The sequence below is a fragment of the Diaphorina citri genome, unplaced genomic scaffold, assembly GCF_000475195.1.
Source record: "Diaphorina citri unplaced genomic scaffold, Diaci psyllid genome assembly version 1.1 scaffold1546, whole genome shotgun sequence".
Classification (NCBI taxonomy): Eukaryota; Metazoa; Arthropoda; class Insecta; order Hemiptera; family Psyllidae; genus Diaphorina; species Diaphorina citri.
Genome location: NW_007378972.1, coordinates 47,569 through 74,626, shown reverse-complemented (window position 1 = coordinate 74,626; position 27,058 = coordinate 47,569). Strand labels below are relative to the sequence as shown.

General features: G+C 39.5%; 1 protein-coding gene across 1 annotated transcript; it reads left to right on the top strand.

The window, feature by feature from the left end:
• Positions 1-1,494: 1,494 nt before the first annotated feature.
• LOC103516332 (NEDD8-specific protease 1-like) lies at positions 1,495-23,385 on the top strand. The gene is made up of 3 exons (XM_008481296.2): positions 1,495-1,720; positions 22,408-22,692; positions 23,229-23,385. Exons 2-3 carry the CDS (start codon positions 22,469-22,471, stop codon positions 23,383-23,385), a joined length of 381 nt encoding a protein of 126 aa, XP_008479518.1. The 5' UTR covers positions 1,495-1,720; positions 22,408-22,468.
• Positions 23,386-27,058: the final 3,673 nt, after the last annotated feature.

The window sequence follows — 27,058 nt, the reverse complement described above, 5'->3', positions numbered from 1 at the left end:
GCTGGCTCTCAGCAAGTGCTCAAGCATCAATTCCAAACATCTGATTGGCCAAAATTTGTTTAAGACTGATCTGAGACCAAGAATTTTTGTTCATAAATACGGGTGTAGAGTTGCTGTTAACATCTGTTACTGTCCGTGAGCTGCGAGCTACCAGAAAACCTCTTGCGAGCTACCGGTAGCGATTGACGGGTTGGCGATCCCTGCTCTAACCCAATTGAAGAGTGGACGAGAGACTGGGGAAGTGGACGAGGGACCTGGTGAAGATTATTATGAAGCTGAAAGCAGTGGACATGGAAAAGGCGACGGGTTTGAAATCAATCAGTTCCTAGAGGATTCAGACTGAAGACCCCTAAGAGTTGCTGTCAACATCTGTGACTGTCCGTGAGCTGCGAGCTACCAGAAAACCTCTTGCGAACTACCGGTAGCGATTGACGCATTGATGGGTTGGCGATCCCTGCTCTAACCCAATGGGAGCCAAAGGCATTAAGCCTGATTGTAAATTCTGATTGAAAGTCTGCCCTTTCAGACTTCCAGTTATCTATTTCAAGGCAATAAATCTCAGGGCTCCTGAAATACGAGTTCAGATCAAAGATATTCTGTACCGTCCTAATAATGCCTTGGTTGTTTCTAATTTGTATAATTTTCAGTTTGGGTAACGCCAATTTGCGTAGTATCGTTCAATGGTCTATTGATAAGGAACTCGATCAAATTAATGTAGGTACCTATCTAGATACCCTAACTACCTACCTATTTATCTCCAAGATTAAAGATTGCAACAGTAGGAATTTTATATCTTTTGTACCTAGATCCTAAATAGTATAACAAGTGTGTAGGTAATAAATACCTAGACTAATAATAGAGAGTTGAGTACCCGTAAATTACCCAAAAGCGCTCAAAATACCTTTACTGAAATACATTCAAAATATCCCTCCTATCCTGTCTTCCTTCTCTCTTCGATTTCGGTACGATAAGACCATAGCAGTTACAGTTCCCTCTGTCAAACCTCTTAAAAAAAAGGGCTCAAGAGTTTCCTACTGAACCCAAGTCACTGGTTACAGGCTCAAATCGCCAATAGAGAGAAAGCCTCCCAAATTCGACAACAGAGAGAAAGGTGGATGTAGATATTATGTATGGCCTGCCACACACGCCTCAATAGATTTCCCCTTCTAAAACTAAATACCCAATCCATACAGACAACTCTACACCCAAATGCAATACCAGCAGATAACACCGCTAGGGAAGGGATAAATCAACAAACGAAACCACTTCACCTCTCTCCAAACAGGCTCAAAAAAGATCTCATCTCCCCACTCGAGAATTGAAAAACGTTGGGGGAAAAAAAATCGTTAAAAAATCTGGATACCAAATCACAAATTTTACAGATAAAAATTTGTTTTACCGATAAAAATTTGACAAAGGAAGTAAAAAGTGACGAACATTTTCGTTTATAATTATTTTCATTATCTGACTTTCTTGAAGATTAGCTAATGGGGGAAAAAAATCGTTAAAAAATCTGGATACCAAATCACAAATTTTACAGATAAAAATTTGTTTTACCGATAAAAATTTGACAAAGAAAGTAAAAAGTGACGAACATTTTCGTTTATAATTATTTTCATTATTTTATTATCTGACTTTCTTGAAGATTAGCTATTTTTTTCGCTCGATAAGTGTTATCTAATAAAATTTATCTCCGTATTATCTGCCTTCAAACAACGTGGTAAGTTTGAAATAATTTTAATTGTTTTTACTTTCTTTTTTTTTTCCTGATAATTTTTTCAGTATCTACAAATTTATCTTTTGCCCTCTCCAGGTCGCGTGCCTTCTTTTGAGATAAGTTTCGATTTTTCGTACACCTCGTATCTTTAACTAACATTTATCTTTTGAGATAAATAATAAGTGTTATCTAATAAAATTTATCTCCGTATTATCTGCCTTCAAACAACGTGGTAAGTTTGAAATAATTTTCATTGTTTTTTTTTTTCTGATATTTTTTTCAGTAGGTACCTATCTACAAATTTATCTTTTGCCCTCTCCAGATCGCGTGCCTTCTTTTGAGATAAGTTTCGATTTTTCGTACACCTCGTATCTTTAATTAACATTTATCTTTTGAGATAAATGGGTAAAAGATAAAATTACTACCGTAATGCTGGGTATATTGAGGTAGTTTATCGGACTTTATTAGTCGGATTGGAACGCCGTGTGCTAATTCTCATTAGGTTTCCCTAATCGGGGTATTACTCGGTGGTGATAAAGGGCGAGACGAAATTTACAACACGAGAAACGGATTTTGTCTCGTCTTGTAAAACTACGAGAATTTCTCGTCTCCTTTTGAGTGTATCGCTATTTCGCGGTCTGAAATCTGCCCTTTTTCTTTCAAGATCATATTTGATGCCAATTTTTCATACAACGTTAAAAGGGCGGCTATTATAGGTAAGTCTTTCCTTGATTCATATCACTATTTAGGTACTATAGTATGCCGAATTCAACAACATTGACTGACAAGACTCACCACCATTCCTTGCCAAATGCAGAACGCAGGTATCCATATCTAATTGTAATTTCTCAGGAAACACAAAACTCGTTAAAGGTTCATTGCTTACTACCAAAAAACATTCTTGTGTAAATGAGGGATACTTTTTAGTGGAGACGTCAGAAATGTATCCATATCTAATGGTAATTTCTCAGTAAACACAAAACTCGTTAAAGGTTCATTGCTTACTACCAAAAAACATTCTTGTGTAAATGATGGATACTTTTTAGTGGAGACGTCAGAAATACATATTTTTGGTGGAGATGCAACAATTACAATGCAGAAATGCCGCCTCCGTCCATTCAGGAGATTGATGATGAAGACTTCAGATCATGAGGGATCTAAAAGTCGAAAGCTTCTTCCGTCACACTTTCCGGCCTTATAGCAATCTTTCCATCAAGATTATAATGACAATAGACAATCCAATGATCTACTCGTACCTATCTCCGGACAATACCTGTTTTATATTGAGCTACAATGTACTGTTCAAACAAACAATCCGATTGGTTCAAAATGGTTCCCAGATCTCGCAGCCAATAGAATCTTCCGTTACGCAATTATGTACACAGTTCAGGTGATGGATCATTCATTGTGATACATAGATACATACCTACATAGATATAGATACATAGATATATATAGTGTATAGATATAGAGGACTCAGGTATTACACAAAGAGAATGTGAATAGATATATGGGAGTCAGGTATTTTATATCTATTTATATGTTTTTATTTACACTAGTGTAAATATAACAGCGTATGGCTCTTGTTTGAGCTGAGATTGTCAGTCGAGGATGGTTTGCTGAAATTGAGGGGCTAGGGCGACTTTTGTGTTGAGCGTGAATGCTCAAGTCACAATTAGGTATTGTTCCCCGAAGGATACACAATCTCACACCATTCCGAAAGAACCTAATGTAGAAAATTGTGTTATGTTGAACTTCAAGTTGCCAAATTCTATTGAAATCGGAAAACCCGTCCAAAAGTCAGGAGAACAAAAAGAGAAGAATCTATGTTATCGAGGCAGTGTGGACGGTTCAGTCGACATCGATCGATGGCCGGTCGACTATGTGTGGACACATCTATAAGGGCCAATATTGATTAAAGCCTTTACCTATTCCTTCTTCTATGAAAGCTAAGTTTACAATGTTTTTATTAGATTCAATTTTGAATAGCCACATGGTTCAGCTTTTGGGTTAGGTTTAAATGTTGTTGTTGAATTGTTCAAACAAGATTGTATAAAGTAGGTAGGTTTTGTAGATAATCAGTTTAGTAATTTAATTTTTATAATAAACAATTCGTAATCTCACTTTGTAAAATATATTTTCCATTAATCGTTTTAATATACAAATAGAATTTTATTACTTGAAAACGATATTGTTATTCTTTTAAATAGGGTGATTATTTTTCTTTACCATACTCGCCCATCAGGATAAAATCCGCCCCGGGCGGAACCCGCGGCCTAGCGCTTACAAGGCAGACGCACTACCAACTAAGCTAACTAGGCTGGCGGACACATCTTTAGGGATGTAGGAATGAAGATGAAGTTCAATGTTAATTCCTACATCATCCCTCCATTCAAAAAAGGGCTCAAGAGTTTCCTACTGAACCCAAGTCACTAATTACAGACGAAATTGCCAATAGAGAGAAAGCCTCCCAAATTCGACAACAGAGAGAAAGGTGGAAGTAGATATTATGTATTGCCTCCCAAATTCGCCACTGAGCTAGAACAATGATAATAAATGAGAACTAATATGATGGCTGATAAGAGAGAGAAAGACACTGACACATAACGAGGGAAAAGCCGAAAACACACAAACCTCTCTCTATCTTTCTCTTCTCTCTCCCTCTCTCTCTCTCTCTCTCTTTCTTTCTCTCTCTCTTTCTCCTTAATAAAGTTTCGTCAAACTCTCTCCTTCTCGTTCTCTCTCTCTCTCTCTCTCTTTCTCCCTAATAAAGTTTCGTCATAAGTCATAACTAGATCGTTAGGTGTTGGTTATTTGAGGAGCAAAACGTGGCACAATCAAACTGATGGTGATTCAGAGAACTCTAGAACATACTCAGAAACGGAGCCTCTAAACACTGACACATAACGAGGGAAAAGCCGAAAACACACAAACCTCTCTCTATCTTTCTCTTCTCTCTCCCTCTCTCTCTCTCTCTCTCTCTTTCTTTCTCTATCTATCTCTCTCTCTCTCTTTCTCCTTAATAAAGTTTCGTCATACTCTCTCCTTCTCGTTCTCTCTCTCTCTCTTTCTCCCTAATAAAGTTTCGTCATAAGTCATAACTAGATCGTTAGGCGTTGGTTTTTTGAGGAGCAAAACGTGGCACAAACAAACTGATGGTGATTCAGAGAACTCTAGAACATACTCAGAAACGGAGCCGCTAACCCAGGGGTTGCCAACCTTTTATGAGTCGCAAGCTGCTCAGATGACTAGGAGACCCTTTGCGAGCTACTTTTTAGTCTGGGAACCCCTATAACACCCATATTTATGAACAAAATGCCACGCTAAACGATTCAACCACACCAAGAAACTATTCGAAGAGAAAATAGACTTCCTTCTTAACACGAACGAAAAGATCAAAGTCTACTTTGAAAATCTCCTTTTAGACAACGAAACACTCAAACTGGAGAACAAATCTTTCGAAAAAGTGCTCAAAGCTCACGAGAACATTTGTCTGGAACTACTCAAGATAGCGGCGGACAAGTTGGACTCCCACAACGACGGGAAAGTTCTCAACGAAATCACGGACATTATGAAGAAACTGGATGAAAACAAAGAGCGGTACACCAAGCAGTTGAAGAAGATACAGTCGAATAGACAGCAGAAACTGTCGGATACCCAGCAGAACCAGATGAAGAGTGGCGTTTCGCCTTGACAGCCTCTGAGTGCCACAGATGACATGTATCGCACACTCTCAGGGACGGTTACGGGTTCTATTTGCCCCGGGAACAACCTCTAGGGGGCCCAGAACCAGCAGTATCTAGGTATCCCAAACGGAACATAAAAGCTAAGGACGGCCTCACATTGGAAGCGTAAACGTGCGACTTTAAATAGCGAGAAGGCCGGTCTCTCACATTCTGACTGTCGAAGTGTTCCAGAGTTTTCCTTTCGGAATCCCCCCCCCCCTTCTGAAGCTCGTTTCTTCTCTTTCCTATGTTTTAGTACATGTGTTATCATTATCACGCCAAAAGAGGGGAGACTATGTATAGCTTCAGCAGAGGGGAAATCGCGAAAGGGAAAATGGTTGAGGTCGAGGTCTATCCAACACGACGGCGACGGACGAATGGTAGAAACGCTACCATTACGTCACGTCACGTGAAGTCATGGGGAATCAGAAAGAGGTTGTAAAAAAATGTTCTGAGAAGGAAAACGACCTCTAGGGGGCCCAGAACCAGCAGTATCTAGGTATCCCAAAAGGAAAATAAAAGCCAAAGACGGCCTCACATTGGAAGCGTAAACGTCCGACTTTTAATAGCGAGAAGGCCGGTCTCTCACTTTCCGACTGACGAAGTGTTCCAGAGTTTTCCTTTCGGAATCCCCCCTCTTCTGAAGCTCGTTTCTTCTCTTTCCTATGTTTTAGTACATGTGTATTCACGCCACAAGAGGGGAGACTATGTATAGCTTCAGAAGAGGGGAAAATGGGAAATCGCGAAAGAAAAACGGCTGAGGTCGAGGTCTATCAGACCCGACGGCGACGGACGAATGGTAGAAACACTACCATTACGTCACGTCACGTGAAGTCATGGGGAATCAGAAAGAGGTTGTAAAAAAATGTTCTGAGAAGGAGGCCTATTGTTGGAGCCCCCTTGGCCCAGTTTTATTAACGGCCCTGCACTACTCATGAGCTCAGTGCAAGGTAATATAAAGGTAAAAAAAATACGCTCTCGTTCTCTATGACTTGTTTTTTTTTTTGTTCCAATATTGACATTACACTTAAACGGTGTCATTTGTAGCCTCATATTAGCTAATACGACAGTCTTATAATAGAAATAGGTACCTGGTTTTATTAATTTATTATATATTTTTATATATAAGATTATATTTCCATGAGGCAAGTTGACGTGGCTGTCTAATCCATCATTCTAGAATTGAGTCGCAAAGACTTCATGATTATAATTTATCATTGTTGTAACTTCTAACCAATATTATTGAGAACATTGAGATCACAATTGATTTGGATAAAGCATTTGATCGTGTCGATTGCCCTGGGAACCCTGGGGTACCCGGTGAAACCTTTGTATAATGGGAGTTCCTCCTCTTTTATAGATTCGTACAAGCTTAACTCATCCTTCAGGGCTGTCTAGCCCCTACACCTAAGCCTCAGATTGGGCTTTTTGTCTATGGGGTTCATTCAGCTGACTTTTGAAGAGTGGACGAGAGACTGGGGAAGTGGACGAGGGACCTGGTGAAGATTATTATGAAGCTGAAAGCAGTGGACATGGAAAAGGCGATGGGTTTGAAATCAATCAGTTCCTAGAGGATTCGGACTGAAGGAGAATAAATCTCAGGGCTCCTGAAATACGAGTTCAGATCAAAGATATTCTGTACCGTCCTAATAATGCCTTGGTTGTTTCTAATTTGTATCATTTTCAGTTTGGGTAACGCCAATTTGCGTAGTATAGTTCAATGGTCTATTGATAAGGAACTCGATCAAATTAATGGCCGATGTGGCATTACAAGGTACCTATCTAGATACCCTAACTACCTACCTATTTATCTCCAAGATTAAAGATTGTAACAGTAGGAATTTTATATCTTTTGTACCTAGATCCTAAATATAATAAGTATGTAGGTAATGGACTCATAATAGAGAGTTGAGTACCCGTAAATTACCCAAAAGCGCTCAAAATACCTTTTTTTTTCCTTTAAAGCGCTTTAACTCTACGGGCAGTAGGTCGATCACGCTGTCAAAATATCGTGTCGATTGCCCTGGGAACCCTGGGGTACCCGGTGAAACCTTTGTATAATGGGAGTTCCTCCTCTTTTATAGATTCGTACAAGCTGAACCCATCCTTCAGGGCTGCCTAGCCCCTACACCTAAGCCTCAGATTGGGCTTTTTGTCTATGTCTATGGGGTTCATTCAGCTGACTTTTCATCTTTACTTCTTTCCAATTTTGACCAAATGACTTACCTACATCTATTATGATTCTGACATTCGGTATCCGTGAGGTAGGCATCTCCCATCTCACGGTGTTGGAAGGATTTGGGTTATTACGAGTATAAGTTAGATAAATCTTACATATTCTTGAGAGTTAGCTATTCTGTTAGATGTTCTTCTCCCTGTTTATAGTCGCACAGCCGGACGCTAGCCTAACTATTTTTCAACACATACCTAAACTTGCATAACTAGGTACCTACAAAATACTTAAACAAAAAAATGAATTGACTTATTGACTTACCTACTTACATGCTCAATTCCTCGAACTGGTAAATTCTGCTGGTTGGTAGTTCGAATCCTGCATTTTCGAATTCCAGAAACACTTGTGAAAACACTCAAAAACTAAAAATTTAACTTGTTACGAGCGAACCTTAGTAGACACAAACACACTTTGCACTGGTAAACTATTCGTAGTTAAATGAAATTACAGTCGAACCTGGTTAATTGGGAATCCAAGGGACCGGTAATTTTTTTTCCTACTTATCCAGGTTTCCTATTTACAAAAGTGTTTCCGCAATTACAAGTGAGGGGGTGACGATTTTTTCTTCGTTTATCCAGGTTTCCCATTTAGATGGCTCCCCAATTAGACAGGTTGGACTGTATGAGGTTACTTAGAAACCGAGACAACAACTTTTTAACACACTTCGAATGGGTGTCACCAACCTTATTTTTAGCCCCTAACAGCCTGTTACCTTAACAGCCCTGTTAAGCCTATACAAATCAAATGGAACTTAAAAGGCTGTTAGATTAACGGGCCTACTAGAGGCTGAAAAAAATATTAGTGAAACCGACCATTTATTTTCTTGGCAAACGGAAACCTCACGGTAATTTTTGACGAGCTACACGACTTTACCAACTAGAAAGTGACTTTTATAAATTGATTTTTATTATATTTAATAGTAATTTATTCATACCTACCTATGTAACTACAAGGAGTTACATGCAAAACGAGTAGGAATCAAATCCCGGACCTTGGAAAGTGTGATACCCACTCGGTTATAAAAGTAGCAGTAGCTTGCCCGTTCACAAATGTGAAAAATCTTTCTTCTTTCAGATCGGCTGTTTCCGGAATTCGGATCGATTGTTTCCGCGGCATCGAAAAAGATAACCGATTCCTCGGTTTTAGTTGGAGATTTTTTAATCAATTTGTTTTTGCTCTGCTCTTAGATAAAGTTTAATCATTTACTACCGTAATGCTGGGTATATTGAGGTAGTTTATCGGACTTTATTAGTCGGATTGGAACGCCGTGTGCTAATTCTCATTAGGTTTACCTAATCGGGGTATTCCTCGGTGGTGATAAAGGGCGAGACGAAATTTACAACACGAGAAACGGATTTTGTCTCGTCTTGTAAAACTACGAGAATTTCTCGTCTCCTTTTGAGTGTACGGGAAATGAATTTTGTCTCGTCTTGTAAAACTACGAGAATTTCTCGTCTCCTTTTGAGTGCATCGCTATTTCGCGGTCTGAAATCTGCCCCTTTTCTTCCAAGATCATATTTGATGCCAATTTTTCATACAACATTAAAAGGGCGGCTATAGATAAGTCTTTCCTTGATTCATATCACTATTAAATTTACTATAGAATGCCGAATTCAACAACATTGACTGACAAGACTCACCACCATTCCTTGCCAAATGCAGAACACAGGTATCCATATCTAATGGTAATTTCTCAGTAAACACAAAACTCGTTAAAGGTTCATTGCTTACTACCAAAAAACATTCTTGTGTAAATGAGGGATACTTTTTAGTAGAGACGTTAGAAATACATTTTTTTGGTGGAGATGCTAAACGTAGTTATTGGTGGAGATGCAACAATTACAATGCAGAAATGCCGCCTCCGTCCATTTAGGAAATTGATGATGAAGACTTCAGATCATGAGGGATCTAAAAGTCGAAAGCTTCTTCCGTCACACGTTCCGGCCTTATAGCAATCTTTCCATCAAGATTATAATGACAATAGACAATCCGACGATCTACCTATCTCCGGACAATACCTGTTTTATATGTACTGTTCAAACAAACAATCCGATTGGTTCAAAATGGTTCCCAGATCTCGCAGCCAATAGAATCTTCCGTTACGCAATTATGTACACAGTTCAGGTGATGGATCATTCATTGTGATACATAGATATATAAAGTGTATAGATATAGAGGACTCAGGTATTACACATAGAGACTGTGAATAGATATATGGGAGTCAGGTATTTTATATCTATTTATATGTTTTTATTTACACTGGCTTTCCTTTTTCTCTCCAGAAAAGACCCAGATGGAGATCCCGAAGACGCGGCACCTCCCAAAGACACCCCGACTCCCACCGACATCACCAAAGTGGAAAACCTCTCCATCAACAACCACACCGACACCGAAAACCAAGACGCAAACGCGTACCTTAATCATCGCAACGGAGAAGAATAGAATATACCTTGTTTATCCTGCCAGAATGAGACTGAAAAGTCCCTTTACTCCCGCAGTCTAAACAAGGTCTTATGTATTTCATATAGGTAAAGTTTACAGAAAAGTATATAAACCTTGCTTAGCTTCAAAAAAACCTCAATTAGTTAGCGTTAAGCAGAAAAGAACCACCCACAAGGCAATTCCCCTTCCGGATGGTTCTTTTCTGCCCAATACTGTCCAATTTACTTCCAGGAAACTGGAAAAGCATCCTGAATCCTGATTATGTAAGATTTAGATGTTCTTCTCCCTGTTTATAGTCGCACAGCCGGACGCTAGCCTAACTATTTTTCAACACATACCTAAACTTGCATAACTAGGTACAAAATAATTAAACAAAAAATGAATTGACTTATTGACTTACCCACTTACATGCTCAATTCCTCGAACTGGTACATTCTGCTGGTTGGTAGTTGGAATCCTGCATTTTCAATTTTTCAAATTCCAGAAACACTTTTGTGAAAACACTGAAAAACTAAAAACTTAATCTGTTACGAGCGAACCTTAGTAGACACAAACACACTTTGCACTGGTAAACTATTCGTAGTTAAATGAAATTACAGTCGAACCTGGTTAATTGGGAATCCAAGGGACCGGTATTTTTTTTTCCTACTTATCCAGGTTTCCTATTTACAAAAGTGTTTCCGCAATTACAAGTGAGGGGGTCACGATTTTTTCTTCGTTTATCCAGATTACCCATTTAGATGGGTCCCCACTTAGACAGGTTGGACTGTATGAGGTAACTTAGAAACCGAGACAACAACTTTTTAACACACCTCGAATGGGTGTCACCAACCTTATTTTTAGCCCCTAATAGCCTGTTAGCTTAACAGCCCTGTTAAGCCAATACAAATCAAATTGAACTTAACTGGCTGTTAATTTAACAGGCCTACTGGAGGCTGAAAAAAATATTAGTGAAACCGACCATTTATTTTCTTGGCAAACGGAAACATCACGGTAATTTTTGACGAGCTACACAAAAAAAGTCACAATTCACGTGGCGAAACCCTCACGAACACTGAAAAAGATAACCGATTCCTCGGTTTTAGTTGGAGATTTTTTAATCAATTTGTTTTTGCTCTGCTCTTAGATAAAGTTTAATCATTTTCGTAGTTTAGATAGCAAACCCACCCCGGAGATAAAAATAGGAGAGAGTTGCTTGTTTAGAATTCGAATTAGAGGACTGATGTTTCGAATATTTTGGTGTACCTGCTTAGCTATTTACTGCCCAAACAACATTTTAGGTTGGCGTCAATTAAGAATAGAATAGAATATACCTTGTTTATCCTGCCAGAATGAGACTGAAAAGTCCCTTTACTCCCGCAGTCTAAACAAGGTCTTATGTCTTTCATAGGTAAAGTTTACAGAAAAGTATATAAACCTTGCTTAACTTCAAAAAAACCTCAATTAGTTAGCGTTAAGCAGAAAAGAACCACCCACAAGGCAATTCCCCTTTCGGGTGGTTCTTTTCTGCCCAATACTGTCCAATTTACTTCCAGGAAACTGTAGGAAAAGCATCCTGAATCCTGATTATGTAAGATTCAATTCAGGAATTCCAGGATGCTACAGGATAGTCGGGAACCCCAAGTATGATGAGAACAGTAATTTAGCCTAAATACGGACGAACTAGTTTCAATTACCTCAATTTCAGTCTGGAGCAGACCAAAAAGCTGAAATCTATTGTCAGGACGTCTGTGACGGTTTTACCACATAGTTTAAAGAAATATGACTCTTTGTTCGACATTTTGTTACAATTTCCTTCCAAAAAAATTGAATCTTACATACTCAGGATTCACAAAAAATTAAAGATGTTCCTAATGCATGAATGAAGCCTTCTATAACATCCTAACCTCATATTCAATGTTATAGTACATATAGTATAATGTCCCAAGTCCATATTCAGAGATTTCATAATAATTAGTATTGTATTATTTACAGTATTATTCTAAGTATAACAACATAGCCAATTCAATATCCTTAGTTGTTGACTTTACTCCATATTCAGAACTCCCCAATATTCAGTGTGAGATGTTCGACTTAAATTCAAGTCAAGGTGACACTAAAGTCAACAACTAGTTTCCAGGCAATTTTTATTTACAGGGTTCAAAATACAGACAATCTGATCTTTTTCAAAGAATCTTGAAATTGGTTCAATTACTTCAATTAGAAATGAAAATTGTTTTTAATAATCGTAAGAAATATTTAAAATTAAAATCAGATGAAAATAAAATAAAATATTCTTATCAAGACTCAGGACATCATCTTCAGACCAACATAGATGTTGACTCTATCACTGAGCTAGAACAATGATAATAAATGAGAACTAATATGATGGCTGATAAGAGAGAGAAAGACACTGACACATAACGAGGGAAAAGCTGAAAACACACAAACCTCTCTCTATCTTTCTCGTCTCTCTCTCTCCCTCTCTCTCTCTCTCTTTCTCCTTAATAAAGTTTCGTCAAACTCTCTCCTTCTCGTTCTCTCTCTCTCTCTCTCTTTCTATTGGGGAATAAAGTTTCATCATAAGTCATAACTAGATCGTTAGGCGTTGGTTTTTTGAGGAGCAAAACGTGGCACAAACAAACTGATGGTGATTCAGAGAACTCTAGAACATACTCAGAAACGGAGCCGCTATCCCAGGGGTTGCCAACCTTTTATGGGTCGCAAGCTGCTCAGATGACTAGGAGACCCTTTGCGAGCTACTTTTTAGTCTGGGAACCCCTAAGAGTTGCTGTCAACATCTGTGACTGTCCGTGAGCTGCGAGCTACCAGAAAACCTCTTGCGAACTACCGGTAGCGATTGACGGGTTGGCGATCCCTGCTCTAACCCAAAGGGGAGCCAAAGGCATTAAGCCTGATTGTCAATTCTGATTGAAAGTCTGCCCTTTCAGACTTCCAGTTATCTATTTCAAGGCCAGCCACTCACTAACAAGTAGTTAGGTACCTACACCTGATCAGATCCGCCTGTCAGATCTACCTGATAGTGTGTGGCTGGCCCAAGATTTTCCGTTAAATTTCAAGGCCAGCCACTCACTAACAAGTAGTAGGTACCTACACCTGATCAGATCCGCCTGTCAGATCTACCTGATAGTGTGTGGCTGCCCCAAGATTTTCCGGTAGTCTCTTTTCCACTTCGTCATGCGTCATATTAACTCCAATATACGCCATTTCGCCTCGAGTACACCGTTTCGCCTTGACAGCCTCTGAGTGCCACAGATGACATGTATCGCACACTCTCAGGGACGGTTACGGGTTCTATTTGCCCCGGGAACGACCTCTAGGGGGCCCAGAACCAGCAGTATCTAGGTATCCCAAAAGGAAAATAAAAGCCAAAGACGGCCTCACATTGGAAGCGTAGACGTGCGACTTTTAATAGCGAGAAGGCCGGTCTCTCACGTTCTGACTGTCGAAGTGTTCCAGAGTTTTCCTTTCGGAATCCCCCCCCCCTTCTGAAGCTCGTTTCTTCTCTTTCCTATGTTTTAGTACATGTGTTATCATTATCACACCAAAAGAGGGGAGACTATGCATAGCTTCAGCAGAGGGGAAATCGTGAAAGGAAAAATGTCTGAGGTCGAGGTCTATCCAACATATCGCAGCTGATGATGTCCCGAGTGACATCGAAAGCTCACCAATTTAAAACATCTTAATCGAAATTGCCTTGATAAGAATAATTTATTTTATTTTTATCTGATTTCAATTTTAAATGCTTCAATTAGATTAGGTAACTAACGAGTTTATTTTGTGGATTACGGAAGGTTCAATAAAATCAACGTTGAATTTTTTATTAATTACAAAAATTTTCTTTATGTTCTGCTATTCCACTTATTTATTGCTTTGGAGTACCTATACCTATGTAGTTATGTAGGTATCCTTTATCAGGTCGGTATTAACATTTAACTAGGAGTGAGCATTATTTATTCTTTTGTTTTGTTGAATGTGATTCCATCCTTCTATTACGGAGATAATACGTTGGTAATAATTATTTTGTACATCTTTCCTTATGATCCAGTATTAGCGATTCTACTTTCATTTGTTTGATTTTTTTTTTCTTCCAAGTTCCGTTTTCCTAACGGATGCTGTGACGTCTACTCTATCGCAGCTGATGATGTCCCGAGTGACATCGAAAGCTCACCAATTTAAAACATCTTAATCGAAATTTGTCTTGATAAGAATAATTTATTTTATTTTTATCTGATTTTAGGTAATTTTAAATACTAATTTTAATTTTAAATACTTCAATTAGATTAGGTAACTAACGAGTTTATTTTGTGGATTACGGAAGCTTCAATAAAATCAACGTTGAAGTTTTTATTAATCACAAAAATTTTCTTTATGTTCTGCTATTCCACTTATTTATTGCTTTAGAGTACCTATGTAGTTATGTAGGTATCCTTTATCAGGTCGGTATTAACATCTAACTAGGAGTGAGCATTTATTCTTTTGTTTTGTTGAATGTGATTCCATCCTTCTATTACGGATTATACGTTGGTAATTATTTTGTACATCTTTCGTTATGATCCAGTATTAGTCATTCTACTTTCATTTGTTTGAACGTTGAATTTTTTATTAATTACAAAAATTTTCTTTATGTTCTGCTATTCCACTTATTTATTGCTTTGGAGTACGTCCTATACCTATATAGTTATGTAGGTATCCTTTATCAGGTCGGTATTAACATTTAACTAGGAGTGAGCATTTATGTGATTCCATCCTTCTATTACGGAGATAATACGTTGGTAATTATTTAGTACATCTTTCGTTATGATCCAGTATTAGCGATTCTACTTTCATTTGTTTGATTTTTTTTTTTCTTCCAAGTTCCGTTTTCCTAACGGATGCTGTGACGTCACTATTTATGAAGTCATTCTACATTCTTCAAGGTTTTCGCGGTGTGATTCATGATTGTACAAATAATTTTGTTGCTGATCCTTTAACCTGATATAATCTCTTTTATTATCCCCCATTTGGCTGATTAATTCTTTGTTCAGTTTCTACTGGTTATTGAAAATTCAAGAAAGATCTCTCAAAAGATTGAACTTTGGCGCGAAGGACACGCAAGTGTTAAAGTTACTGAAGCCCAACGACTGGTTTTCTCCTATCCTGTCCTTCTCTCCATGAGTTTCATGATGTCTTCAAAGTAGGACTTCCTGGGTCTTCCTCTCGGTCTTCTTCCTTCCCTTCCAGTAAATTAGTGATGAAATCATGAAACTCATGGACTGCAACTCCTGATGATGTCTTCAAAGTAGGACTTCCTGGGTCTTCCTCTCGGTCTTCTTCCTTCTACTTTCCCTTCCAGTATATTAGTGATGAAATCATGAAACTCATGGACTGCAACTCCTACAGTCAACTCAAGAGATCAGCTCTAGACAGATCAGATTGGCTACAACGACAAGGCAGTGCCTTTAGTATACATGATGATGTCCTTCTCTCTTCGATTTTGGGACGACAAGACCTCCGCTGTTCAGGTTCCCTCTATCAAACCTTTTGGAGATAAATTAAAGGAAGAAACGATACGCAAGTGTTAAAGTGCCTAAAGATAGAGTTAGGACAGACAGACACACACACGGACCAATGGCTGAAACTTTGGATTTAGGCTCTAGGGACCTCAAAACGTGTTTTAACACTAAAAACTGGACCATCGAAAATTTGACCCGATTACATTACTTTCCTTCCTATAGGATAAGGAAAGTAAAAAAGAGCTCAAGTCATGTTTAGTTATTTCTCGAGCTTATTTCACTAGCATTGATTAATTTTCCAAATACCTAATTAAAAAAGATTAGGTTTGATTTTATCGGGATTTTCCAAATGTAGAGCCATATGAGCTATATCATTAGAGAAACTATGTAAGCGTCTATACAAGAGAAGTAGCTAACCTTCCCAGAGAATCATAACAAAGGGTCAAAAGTCACTTTTTTAAAATATAACTATGTAAGCGTCTATACAAGAGAAGTAGCTAACCTTCCCAGAGAATCATAACAAAGGGTCAAAAGTCACTTTTTTAAAATATAATAAATTATTAATGTTACTTATTAAATGTATTTAACTTTTATACTAATCAAAACATCATAATTATCTAGCTACTACTATATTGAAAAACCCCGTTATCATAAGCTTATCATGTATGACTTGTATTGGTACTATTGATCAACCAAAAGAAAGAAATCTAATTGAAAAGAGCAAAAGAAAACAATGTAGACAAATAAAACAGTAGGAAATATGGCTTAGGCTTTTGGAATTTTTCGTACAAGACGAAAAAGAGGTAGAGACCAGTTTTATGTTACAGATGGTTTAATTTAGTCATACTCAATGTGATTTATCAATTATTTAGCCTTAAGATACCATGTATCTTAAGGCTAAATAATAAGCCTAACTACATGGTATCTTAAGGCTAAATAATTGAGAAATCACATTGATTGAAAACAATGTAGACAAATAAAATAGTAGGAAATATGGCTTAGGCTTTTGGAATTTTTCGTACAAGACGAAAAAGAGGAAGAGACCAGCTTTATGTTACAGATGGTTTAATTTAGTCATACTCAATCAATGTGATTTATCAATTATTTAGCCTTAAGATACCATGTATCTTAAGGTTAAATAATAAGCCTAACTACATGGTATCTTAAGGCTAAATAATTGAGAAATCACATTGATCGATCTCAGGTACCATAAGCGTTGTACAAAACAATTAAACAATACAGTAGTCATACTCAAGTGCATTTTAGAGCATAGCGCATAGAACTTTTTGCTCTCAGTTCTATGCGGTTTAAAGTCGTCGCGTCACTTCCTTCTATTGTCGATTCCCTCTACCTGCTCGATGCTCTATCCTCTATGCTCGCCGCTTCATTCTGGTCCTTTCCCGGAAGCACCGAGGAGTTTGATGGTTCAAGATTACTTGGCATGTCCCGAACCGCAGTTTTCCTTTTCCTTTGAAACATGATGAAATCTTAGTAACCTCCAGCTAGCCAGGTTGGTTAGGGTTTGGCTGCTCTGATGATCCCTATTCATAGTCCCACGGGAAGATACTGGTCTGCTCCCCCAGCTAGACCTTCCCGGTGAATCATCATCAATTTTGACTCATTAAACACTCATTGACTAGGCGGAAAAAAACCGCGAGAGCGGAATCCGCGCGGTAAAAATCCGCTCAGTGGGAAATGGCTCTTAAAGATGTTCCTAACGCATGAATGAAGGCTTCTATAACATTCTAATAATTTCATATTCAATATTCAGAGATTTCATAATAATTAGTATTGTATTATTTACAGTCAAACAACATAGCTAATTCAATATCCCAGGCAAGTTGACGTGGCTGTCTAATCCATCATTCTAGAATTGAGTCGCAAAGACTTCATGATTATAATTTATCATTGTTGTAACTTCTACCAATATTATTGAGAACATTGAGATCACAATCGATTTGGATAAAGCATTTGATCGTGTCGATTGCCCTGGGAACCCTGGGGTACCCCGTGAAACCTTTGTATAATGGGAGTTCCTCCTCTTTTATAGATTCGTACAAGCTTAACCCATCCTTCAGGGCTGCCTAGCCCCTACACCTGAGCCTCAGATTGGGCTTTTTGTGGATGGGGTTCATTCAGCTGACTTTTCCTCTTTACTTCTTTCCAATTTTGACTTACCTCCATCTATTATGATTCTGACATTCGGTATCCGTGAGGTAGGTATCTCCCATCTCACGGTGTTGGAAGGATTTGGGTTATGATTCTTCGAGCGACCGGCACTTCATTCGTTCTCGGAACGGATAGAAGAAATCCTGTCCACGGAGTAATACAGTTCCACGGAATGAAGAATTTCTTACACAAAAAACCCACTCTGGGGCTTAGATATAGGCGCAAACAGGCCTTAATGTTGGGTTAAGCTTATACGAATCTACGGTAAGAATAAAAAAAATCCTGCTTAGAACTAGACATTAAAGTTTGATCCCTTTTGCTTCCCCTTTTCGCAGCAAACGGGTAACAAGAGGAGCGGTGTGTCGTGTGCCAACTGTTCCACCACTTGCACCACGCTATGGCGACGCAATAATAATGGGGAACCAGTGTGCAATGCCTGCGGTCTTATTATGAACACAGTGGACATAAACGCTCCAGAGAAGATGTAGATGAAGAAGAGATCAACAATAATATGGTAGAGGGGGAAGAGTATGGGGAAAGCCACAAGAAGTATCGAGCCATGAATCCGGCTTATTTGGGAAATGCTGGATTTGATGTCAAATATGAGAATAATGTGGAAGCGAATAGTTTGAACAACACGGGTAAGTTGGGAATAACACTTATGGTACCTACCTACTATTGGTTTAGGTTTAGGGAACTGTAAAAGTCAGAAAAAGAGCTCCCTATGGAACAAGTTGGTTCTGGAATATCAGGCTTTTCCGTATCTCAAAAAGTTTTAAAGTCCTGCAGTCACTAATCTCATCCTGCGATAGAAAATTTTACCTACAGGTGGAACCATCCCTTTTGGGTTGCAGACGCCTCGCACTGTTGACAATATCTTATCTTAAGGGACATCTCCCACACGTCTCCTACTCTCCCTTTTGTGCTGACGGACGGCAAGCTGGTGCTTCCCCACATGTCACTAGGGCCGGGAGATTCGCTAGTCAACTCAGAACATTACATCGGACAATCACCTTTCCTGTTGTCCTCGACGTCACTACTCAATCGACACATATCCAGGTAACGTCCAAATTCCAAACCGATGAACGTCGTCGATAAACATGAGACGACAAAGTCAGCTTAACTTACCTTAGCATCGAGATGTTAGTGAGTATCAGCCTCCAAAAGTGATTCCTTAAAGTAAAGTGAGCAACTAATACCCACCACTCACGCTCAGGTTTTCTGATAGACCTAAGTCTTTTGGACACGGACAGTCCGACCGTGTGTGGCGGAAAAAACCCTGTTTCAGGGGATGTCAATTGAACCCATTGTGAACTCTGCTTAACGCCTGACACCACGCTCAGACGGCGGCCCGCGGCGATGTGTGTGGAGGAAAGATCCTCCGAATTCTAGCCTCCCAGACGCTAGATAGTTGGAAGACGCTCGGAGCGCAAGTGCCCTGCCTTACAAATAGAACAAACTTTGTTTATCCTGCTGGGATAGGACTGAAAAATCCCTTTACTCCCGTAGTCTAATCAAGGTCTCATATATTTTGACACATGGGGAACACACATTACGCTCGGGGAACAAGGGGGCAAATGCGATCAGCTCTTTAACACTGATTCCATTTTGTCTGTTTCCAGTATGCCTCCCATCGAGTCCATGATCTCCAGAAACGGCGACGCCCTCAGTGTGATCACATCTACTCCCAACATTCACCATTCTGATGATTAACCGTCACCGAAAATGGCGATATTGTAAGACTATATCACTTTTAAAGGTGAGCCAGACCACAGATGTCGAAAGCCAGGAGCGTTAGCACGTTGAATGTGAAGTTTGAACACTCCCATTTAATGACCGCCAGTAATGGTGTGCCCAAACATAGTCGACCGGCCGTCGGTCGACGATGTGATTCTATGTTGAGGCAGTGTGAACGGTTCAGTCAAAATCGATAGACCATATGTGGAAACACCTTAAGAGCTATGGCCGCAGCACAGATAGCACTTTGAATGCATCGATTCCCGATGGAGCATTAGAGTTAAGCAGCGTTTCGCCTGGTTGGTATCCGGATGGGTGACCATCGGGGTAAAAGCGTACCACTGGATTTTCCTGTCTCAACCCTGACTAGAGAAAACAATGTAGACAAATAAAATAGTAGGAAATATGGCTTAGGCTTTTGGAATTTTTCGTACAAGACGAAAAAGAGGAAGAGACCAGTTTTATGTTACAGATGGTTTAATTTAGTCATACTCAATCAATGTGATTTATTTATTTGTGATTTAATAAGGCTAACTACATGGTATCTCAAGGCTAAATAATTGAGAAATCACATTGATTGATCTCAGGTACCATAAGCGTTGTACAAAACAATACAGTAGTCATACTCAAGTGCATTTTAGAGCATAGCGCATAGAACTTTTTGCTCTCAGTTCTATGCGGTTTAAAGTCGTCGCGTCACTTTCTTCTATCATCGATTCCCTCTACCTGCTCGATGTTCTATCCTCTATGCTATGCTCGCCGCTTCATTCTGGTCCTTTCCCGGAAGCACCGAGGAGTTTGATGGTTCAAGATTACTTGGCACGTCCCGAACCGCAGTTTTCCTTTTCCTTTGAAACATGATGAAATCTGAGTAACCTCCAGCTAGCCAGGTTGGTTAGGGTTTGGCTGCTCTGATGATCCCTATTCATAGTCCCACGGGAAGATACTGGTCTGCTCCCCCAGCTAGACCCTCCCGGTGAATCATCATCAGGAGCCAGCGTAGTTAGCTTGGAAGTGTGTGGCACATGGCAGGGGAAAATGATAAATATCTCCGCTAAAAGGCATTTTGATCTTGGGGTTTTGGCATCTCCACTAAAACGGTACATCTTATTTTTTTAAACAATATCTTCGGAGGCAGTCTATTATTAGTTAGCTTGGAAGACGTCTGCCTTGGACGTCACCGAGTTCACTCCCGACCCAACTTTTAGTCAAGTAATCGGGTAGAAAAAGGTCGACGGGAGTGAATTTGTTACCTCCCGTCTGCCTTAAATCATCATCAATTGAGATCGGGCAAATCGGGAAATCGTCCCGATCGTTTCTCGGCCCGAGGCCGTTCCCGATCTCAAAATAGACAATCGACTTTCATCCAAGGAGCATTCCATCGGAGAAATTGCTTATCGCTTGGAAACACACATGAGGGCAAACATTCACTTCACGAGGCTTCCCCTTATCTTATCTCCATCATTATCTTATCAGTTGGGCCGTTAGTTCTCCCATTATCATTATATCCTCCCACTGGTGTTCCTAGGTCCCTGCTGCACAGACCACGGGAGTCCGCGCTCGAGATTGGATCGCGGGGAGAGAATAATCTATAGCCTTATCAGTTGGGCCGTTAGTTCTCCCATTATCATTATATCCTCCCACTGGTGTTCCTAGGTCCCTGCTGCACAGACCACGGGAGTCCACGCTCGAGATTGGATCGCGGGGAGAAAATAATCTATAGGATCCCGATTATATCCGCGTTCTATCCGGGTTTGATCGCGTATACAGTGCAAAGTGAACGTAAAACGAAAGTCAGTGCCCGAGATTTCATCGCGGGGAGAGAAAAAAAATCTTGATTTAGGATCCCGATTTTATCCGTATTTTATCCGGGACTTCGCGTATACAGTGTTCGTAAAGTGAACTTAAAAAGAAAGTGAGTGCCCATGTCAAGATTGTGTCCCGGGGAAAGTGCGTTGAAAATTCTAACCCGAGTTTATCCAGATTGTACCCTTATTTTTGCCGCCGTATACAGTGTTCGTAAAGTGAACTTAAAAAGAAAGTGAGTGCCCATGTCAAGATTGTGTCCCGGGGAAAGTGCGTTGAAAATTCTATCCCGAGTTTACCCTTATTTTTGCCGCGTAGGTATATGATTCGAATCTCGCGTATACAGTGTCCGTCAAGTGAACGAAAGTGATCTCTCGGTGAAAGTGAAATTTATACAGGGTTGCCCTCAAGTGTGTGTGGTGTGTACTAGAGTGCGTGCATCCAGTATAGGTATTATGGATTTTGTATTATATTGAAATAATTTATTTTGAGTGGAAAAGGATTAAGCTCAATACATACGTACGATTTTTTTTTTTCATTTTTACTTTTTAAATACACAATTGATTGATTCATTTTCATACACTTGTTATTTATAAGGAAATAATTATTTTTAATGATTTTGTAATCGAGTGATAACAATCTTATATTCGCGTCCTAAAATAGATTTATTTTGTTGAGAGCTAAATGACTTTACCAACTAGAAAGTGACTTTTACAAATTGATTTTTATTATATTTAATAGTAATTTATTCATACCTACCTATGTACGAGTAATTACAAGTAGGTACATCCAAAACGAGTAAGAATCAAATCCGGGACCTTGGAAAGTGTGATACCCACTCGGTTATAAAAGTAGCAGTAGCTTGCCCGTTCACTAATGTGAAAAATCTTTCTTCTTTCAGATCGGCTGTTTCCGGAATTCGGATCGATTGTTTCCGGCATTATCAGAAATTTCTATCCGCAATGGACGAAACCGGCAAAACCAGCGTCATTCGGCCGATTCGCGGCAATTCTGCAGAAAAATTTACCGCAGTGGAGCAGTAGCTTGCCCGTTCACTAATGTGAAAAATCTTTCTTCTTTCAGATCGGCTGTTTCCGGAATTCGGATCGATTGTTTCCGGCATCATCAGAAATTTCTATCCACAATGGACGAAACCGGCAAAACCAGCGTCATTCGTCCGATTCGCGGCAATTCTGCAGAAAAATTTACCGCAGTGCCGGAAAAATTTACCGGAGCAGTGGCAGACGGTAACATTGAGAATACAACGGTAGCGCATCAACATTCCCATCATCCTCAGACGCAACATCATCACCACAAACATCATTCCAACTATCTGCATCACCATCATCACCATCACCATCATCGAGAGTAAGTACAAGATTGTGGTTGGGTGGAAGAGCTTGGGGTTGGATTCAAATTCATACACAACAAGCTGGGCCCGTCCCTCCGGGAATTTTTTAGTCCGTAGTTTATTCGATCGTGGTTAAATTAGTACCTATGTACCTAATAACTACCAATATAATGTTTAAGTCACCCATCCATTTATTGGCCATACATAAACCACCATGGAAACTTGAAAACATTACACTGTCTGAGGATACTTTGTCTGTATGGTTAGGTGCTTACTGTAAACTAGAGTAAAAGCCATTATTATGTTAAGGTGGTCTCTTGGTCCCTTGAGTTCCGCATCTATTTTTGTTTTGGGCCATTTCAGGGAACAACTTGTTCTAAGCTGACAGTCTAAATGAAGCACCTGAGTAAAAGCTAAAATTGCAATTCAATTCTGCATAATTATGATTAATTCAAATTCACACTAACAAACTCTTTCCTTTTTCCAATTCAATTCTGCATAATTATGATTAATTCAAATTCACACTAACAAACTCTTTCCTTTTTCTCTCCAGAAAAGACCCAGATGGAGATCCGGAAGACGCGGCACCTCCCAAAGACAACCCGACTCCAACCGACATCACCAAAGTGGAAAACCTCTCCATCAACAACCACACCGACACCGAAAACCAAGACGCAAACGCGTACCTTAATCACTCTAATATCTCTTGATATAGTTCAAAGTGGTATTACATCTATTATACTGGAAGAAGTTAGAGATACCTATAAAGACAAGATGATAATCATGACGGTGAAGAAGAAAACGATGATGATAATGATACTGCCTGGTTTGAAAACATTGATACTATTGATGGCTATCTAATCGAAGAACAAGCCAGTAAAACCGAAACCAAATTGTAACCAAACCGATCGTAAAATCACCAAAACTCGTGCGGACACACAAACATACATCTGATATGGTTTTGGGTTCGATCGCCCTGATTAGCATTTTTATCTCTTGTTACTACATCCCGATATTGTGTTAGATTGGTTGCATTCAACGATTTGAAATTTTAATCAGATGTTAGCTATAAATGACTGTAATTTGGAGCTCAACTATGTACATAAACAAAAGACCACATGACTATAACAGCTAGAAGAACTTCAGTCTAAAGTAGTCTAAACTGTGTAGCTATAATATCAAATGACTGCTATAGGTATGTTGAAACTATGTAGCTATGAAATGGAATGACTAGAATTTAACTACCAAGGACATTATGGTTCTAATGATATCATGTGAGTGTCAATGTCTTGTAGATAGGTTTATGATTGCCTCACTCAGTGAAACGTTTTGATCGAAATTGTTCACCAGTGTTGAATTGTTACTGGACACCGGTATTATTCTTTAACCCATAAAATATACGAGACCTTGTTTAGACTGCTGGGGTAAAGGGACTTTTCAGTCCTGATCGGGCAGGATAAACAAGGTATATTCTATTCTAACAGTGTCTACCATTATGGAAAGTTGAATGCAGTTTGGATAATTTAACACAAATCTGGGTAATCTGCTAGTGGTGCGGCGCTAGCACATTGAAGGTTCTTCCCAACTTCCCCATGGATCACTGAAGTTGAGCAACATTGAACTTGTTGGTGCCCGGATGGGTGACCATCTGGAAAATTGCGTACTGCTGGTTTTTCCCGGCCCCTGACTGGCTTTTCAAGGTGGATGAAGGTGAGGAGGCGGGTAGCATTGAATGGAGGGTAGAATCCCGGGGACTAAAACCTTAGCAGTTATTTGATTGTACAGTGACCTTAAACGCCTTGGAAGAAAACCTGCTTTCCATTAGCAGGTATGACCATAGTTATATCCGCATCACCCTAAGGAGCTTGCTATGAAGTACTATGAACCTAACCAACTTGTTTTTGAAATTTACCTGTAGGAAATCAAGATATTCTATACGGTAGAGCTCGAATTTTAATCTTCACTTAGATTTGCAACAAGATTTGTTGGGGTATTTTCCACCTTTATTTACATACCTAATCTCGTGCGAACATTTTGATCGCGGCGCAAACTGTCAAAGAGAATGAGTAGCCTTTCCTAATAAGGCCAACATTTCCTAACAAGGCCAACATTAGCGGCCAACACGACACTTTCAATCCGATTCACATGTCCATTGGCAAATTGACACAACCTTCTATTTCCATTAACATGTCACTGTGTGTATTGCTAAGGTTTTTAGTGGCGAAGGTTTTACCCTCCATTTCACGACAATTGCGATAAGCTACCAGCCTCTTATTAATCTCACCCAGACTGAGTGGGGTTTTCGCCTTTCCGCTAGAACTCCGCCAGTGACAACCCCAAGCCCATATCGAAGAGGAGGATGGTTAGGTAGGTACATAGTGCTAAACCCCAGATTCAGCAGGATGTTGAACAGATGCCTGGGAATGAAGACAATCTGTTGAACAGACATTTTGTCAACTAGGCCCTGGTCACGGATAAGTAAGTGAGTCAGCCTGAGTGGGGTTGGAAAAGGCAGAAGAGGCCGGGAAAAGTCATTAGGCCTCGTGACCCTCGCCACGTGTAATCCAGAAGGTCAATTCAGGAAGAAACTGAAATCCCATATTCTGAAAGCTGCAAGAAAAGTCAGAAAAATACGTATAGGAAGAAAAAATTCAAAAATGTACAAAAAATAATAATAAAGGATAATTTATTATACAATAATTTTATTTGGGGTATTGCCCCTTAAGGGTAACCTTGTCGACCAGAGCAAAATTTTCCCTTTTTTCTAGGGAATCTGGGGATGATTAGGTACCTATGCCCGTGATTGGATCATCATTTTCCAAATAGGGAAGTGAAATGGTGAAATGAATGGTAACTTTATTTGGAATTAAAAAAGCCCCAGGTGCCCTCTGCCATCACAACTAAATACGGCCCTGGCCCCGAGTGCTAAAGCTCGCGAATCGAACCCGAGACCTAGCACTTACAAGGCAGACACACTACCCTCCAAGGTAACTAGGCTGGCTATGCAATTCTAATGTAGAAACACTACCATCAGGTCACGTCACGTCGTCACGTGAACTCATGGGGAGTCACAAAGATGTAGTTCAAAGTTTTCCCATAATATTGTGGGTAATCTCGTTCAGGACAGCCACACTACTATCACGTCACGTGAGTTCACGCATTAGAGTCTTACCGTGATGTCTGGCAGAATGATGGTCACTTGTTTTCAGCAGTGGTGGAGACATGGAAGATCCGGGATTTTTGGGTTTCCTCTTCCGGTTCTGGATGCTTTCCTTTTTCATAGACAAGGGTCGATTTACCTGTGACAGAGAGTGACATGTGAATACTGGTTGAAGGAACTGTGTCTTTACCATATTGGGAAGCGTTTAACTGAGCAGAATACCTAAGGCCAGGCACTCAAGTATCAGGTAAACCTGACAAATTAGTAACACATCGCGAAGCCACCGCATGGGTTCACCTTTTCAAGAGGTTTCTTTAAATCGAGGCATAGGTAACTTTAATTTTTTCATACCACCAAACCTTGGTCAAACCATCTGACATCTGAGAAAGACCGAACTTTCCTCTTCACAACATTTCCGTCACCTTGATCTTATCTCTAATCACTTCATTTCTTATCCTGTCCATCCTTGTCACTCCGCAACTCCACCTTAGCATTCTCATTACTATTCTCACTTAATATAAAATAGAAAATATATTTGCAGGTCTTACCTTTCATGAATTTACTTGATTTTCCAATTTTGATTGCCAAACTAAAACTCCACAACATTAAAAACAGATGAAAACCACTGATGCCGGCAGGATTGAAAATAATTACCTAATTAGGTAATCACTCACTAAAATAGGATTAAATGGATCGAACCCAAAACCATATCAGATGTATGTTTGTGTGTCCGCACGAGTTTTGGTGATTTTACGATCGGTTTGGTTACAATTTGGTTTTGGTTTTACTGGCTTGTTCTTCGATTAGATAGCCATCAATAGTATCAATGTTTTCAAACTCTTTTAAACCAGGCAGTATCATTATCATCATCGCTTTCTTCTTCACCGTCATCATTATCATCTTGTCTTTATAGGTATCTCTAACTTCTTCCAGTATAATAGATGTAATACCACTTTGAACTATATCAAGAGATATTAGAGCTTTGGTAGTCTGGTTTCTATTCCTTTTAAAAGGATCCCAGATATTTCTGGGTGTCCAAAGGGGGTTTTAAACCTCCAATGTTTTCAACACCATGAGATAGGTATCTGCCATTCTCACGGAAAGCAAAGCAAGCAATGAACCCTTGCTCAGAGGACAACTTTGAGACATCCATCCCTCTAACTTCTTCCAGTATAATAGATGTAATACCACTTTGAACTATATCAAGAGATATTAGAGCTTTG

Coding starts and splice junctions, on each gene's coding strand:
- LOC103516332 (XM_008481296.2), top strand. CDS start 22,469: ATGGACGAAACCGGCAAAACCAGCGTCATTCGTCCGATTCGCGGCAAT. Junction 22,693..23,228: donor CACCATCACCATCATCGAGA/GTAAGTACAAGA, acceptor TTTTCTCTCCAG/AAAAGACCCAGATGGAGATC.